Source organism: Teleopsis dalmanni, unplaced genomic scaffold (assembly GCF_002237135.1).
Source record: "Teleopsis dalmanni isolate 2A unplaced genomic scaffold, ASM223713v2 unscaffolded_contig_3642, whole genome shotgun sequence".
Lineage (NCBI taxonomy): Eukaryota > Metazoa > Arthropoda > Insecta > Diptera > Diopsidae > Teleopsis > Teleopsis dalmanni.
Genome location: NW_024035024.1, coordinates 1 through 3049, shown reverse-complemented (window position 1 = coordinate 3049; position 3049 = coordinate 1). Strand labels below are relative to the sequence as shown.

General features: G+C 27.5%; 1 protein-coding gene across 1 annotated transcript; it reads right to left on the bottom strand.

Moving 5' to 3' along the window:
* Window positions 1-988: 988 nt before the first annotated feature.
* On the bottom strand, window positions 989-1426 carry LOC119665142 (period circadian protein-like). Its single transcript, XM_038074446.1, has 2 exons — window positions 1283-1426; window positions 989-1220 (listed from the first exon to the last, which is right to left on the bottom strand). The coding sequence occupies exons 1-2, from the start codon at window positions 1388-1390 to the stop codon at window positions 1158-1160; spliced, it is 171 nt and encodes a 56-aa protein (XP_037930374.1). The 5' UTR covers window positions 1391-1426; the 3' UTR covers window positions 989-1157.
* Window positions 1427-3049: the final 1623 nt, after the last annotated feature.

Genomic DNA, 3049 nt, shown 5'->3' with positions numbered 1-3049 from the left:
TTTATTTACACTTACATGTACTGAATTTAAATAAAAAAACACAATAACTAATAATCGCTTCTCTTTCACTCTCATTTTCGGTTGAGCTAAATTCATCTAGATATGTCAGTTAAGTAGCTATTTGCGTGTCGTCTAATATTTCATTACTTTCCATTTTGCTTTTATTTACACTTACATGTACTGAATTTAAATAAAAAAACACAATAACTAATAATCACTCAAAAATTGTACAAGTAGCACAAAACATAAACATACATCTCGTAGACGTATGGCTTGGCAGTATCTCAATATATACAAATTTTACCACCGAAAATCAACTACCACTGGTAACGACTGAGATAAATGCAAATATGCATACGTTGTGAAAACATTTGTGAGAGAGAGAGAGCAAAATGTAAAAAGATCGTACGCCTCACAGACGTACATTATGAAAGCAGGGTTGAACTTATTATATTTATATATTTATACCGCAGCACCATACTGCAGCCGAGTAATGTACTCTCTTTTACGGTAATGTTTTTAAATACCAAAAAAAAAAATTCAAAAAGTTTTATCTTAATTCAAAATAATAAAAAATAAACAACACAAAAATTTTATTCAATTTATTTATGCTAATTTAAAGCTAGGCAAGTGCTTTGGTTAATGTTACTAATTAAATAAAAAAGTGACAAAAAACCTGGAACTAGAGCACTTAAAGTTTGTGTAGTCTCGTCTACTCGTCTACATGGTTAGTCATCGCTTCTAATTTGTTAGGCACGAGTTCTAAACCTGGCACTTGCAGCCCAAACAAATTATATACGGACTATGGTATAAACTAATTAAGAAATTCGATTATTTTCTAGAACCACTATTGATGAGAACTTGGCAATACTCGAAACAGCTTTGTATGGTCAGCCAAATTTCAATAAATTGAATAAAATTTTTGTCTTTGTCCTTTCTTTCTTTGCTATTTGAAAACCCTTTAAATTTTAAAAATAAAACAACCGGATAACCATTTAAAGAAACAAAATTAGCATTTATTTTTAAAAATATTCGTACAGTTTACACTTTGCCAATAGATTAATAACAGCAGTTTTATATTATTTAAACCATACTTTTTGATTTCATTTGCAGTGAAATTCGGTGATAAATTTATATAATTTTCCTACATGCAAGAATTATTGTTTACTATGTTGCGAATCGTTTTCTTCTTGTTCCTTTAACTTTACAACACTTTTTTCCTAGAAAAGATAATATTCAGTAAGGTACATTCATTTTGTTTTAATAGGTTAACCAAAAATACTTTGTATTTGCCCTGTTTGAACTCCTTGTCAGTTTCTTGTGGGCTGTCAGATCCATCAGTTATTTTAATAAATGATGAATAGAAGGATGAGAAACTTGAGCCATCCATATCGTCGCTATTACCATTACTATCAGTATTTGGCTAAAATATACAAAACAATGCATTTAATATTTAGCACTTAATCAAATAAATAATTTCACACTATTTTTATCAAATACATAGTTTCTAAAGAGTGCTTTTGGGTGATTCTTTTACTAACCGGACGGATTTTGGCAAAAAATTATCTCATGATCTACGATTTGGCTGAAATTTTAAATTTTTTATAAGCGCCTTTTATAAAATAAGAAGACCCGTATCTCGGGAAAAGATTTTGTGAAATTTTTCCTACGAGATATGGACCCATGGGGTTTTGAGAATTGGCATTGTAGACATATTTTCAAATGGGTATATCTCAAGTTCTATAAAAGATAGAAACTTGAAATTTACAGCGTTTCAAAGATAATTGATTGTACTTTTATGAAATTGTTTAAGTAATTAAAATTGTTTATATTTGAGTTCTAATATTAATCCTTAAACTTCAAAAAAAAAATTTCTCAAAACTATTATCATTTTTTATATTTTATTTAGATACAGTTTTAAATTTTACTACGAAATAAAAATTTTCGCACCTACCTTTTTCGGTGAAGTGTTATTTTGCTACAGTTGGAAAAATACTCTGCACAGGTAAGAAATCTATAGGAAATAAAAAAAGGTAAAGGTGTGACTATGTGCTGCAGTTATCTAGATAGTTCGGCTAGTAAGAAACTAATAAACTTTTTTCTTATATAGATGAATTAAGCCGTTTAATTATGATAAAATTCATAATTTAAAAACAGAAATGAAGCGAAACTAATTTGAAATGTTAATATTTTATGTATACATTTATTTTAAAAATAAACAGTAGACATTTTTGTGTAGTTTTTCTTCGGAAATTGATTTAATGGTATTATGGTGCATATGAGCAACGTAAAAACACCTGATAAATTAATTTTTTTTATTTAATTCTAAAAGGAATATCACAGTGGAAGTATTTATTTTTTAAGTAGAATTTGTATATTAATCTGAAGCAAAAGTAAAAAAAAAATTTGTGTGACATAATCCTTTTTTTTTACTGAAAAATCGTGTGTACATGTTTGGTGTGATATGAAAGATAAATAAATTTTTAAAAGTATATAGAATTTAATTACTAATCGAAATCAATAACATTATATAAGAATATTTGTAGCATATTCTTTGAAAATTCATTCAATGGACCCATGGGGTTTTAAGAATTGGCATTGTAGACATATTTTCAAATGGGTATATCTCAAGTTCTATAAAAGATAGAAACTTGAAATTTACAGTGCTTCAAAGATAATTGATTGTACTTTTGTGAAATTGTTTAAGCAATTTAAATTTTTTTTTTTCTCCCGCAAAACACATCAAGCACATGCGTACTACATTTCCATTGAATGAATTTTCAAAGAATATGCTACAAATATTCTTATATAATATTATATTAAATTCTATATACTTTTAAAAATTTATTTATCCTTCATATCACACCAAACATATACACACGAATTTTCAGTAAAAAAAACAGGATTATGTCACACAAAATTTTTTTTACTTTTGATTCAGATTAATACCCATTTAAAAATATGTCTACAATGCTAATTCTCAAAACCCCATGGGTCCATATCTCGTAGGAAAAATTTCACAAAATCGTTTCCCGAGATACGGGTCTTC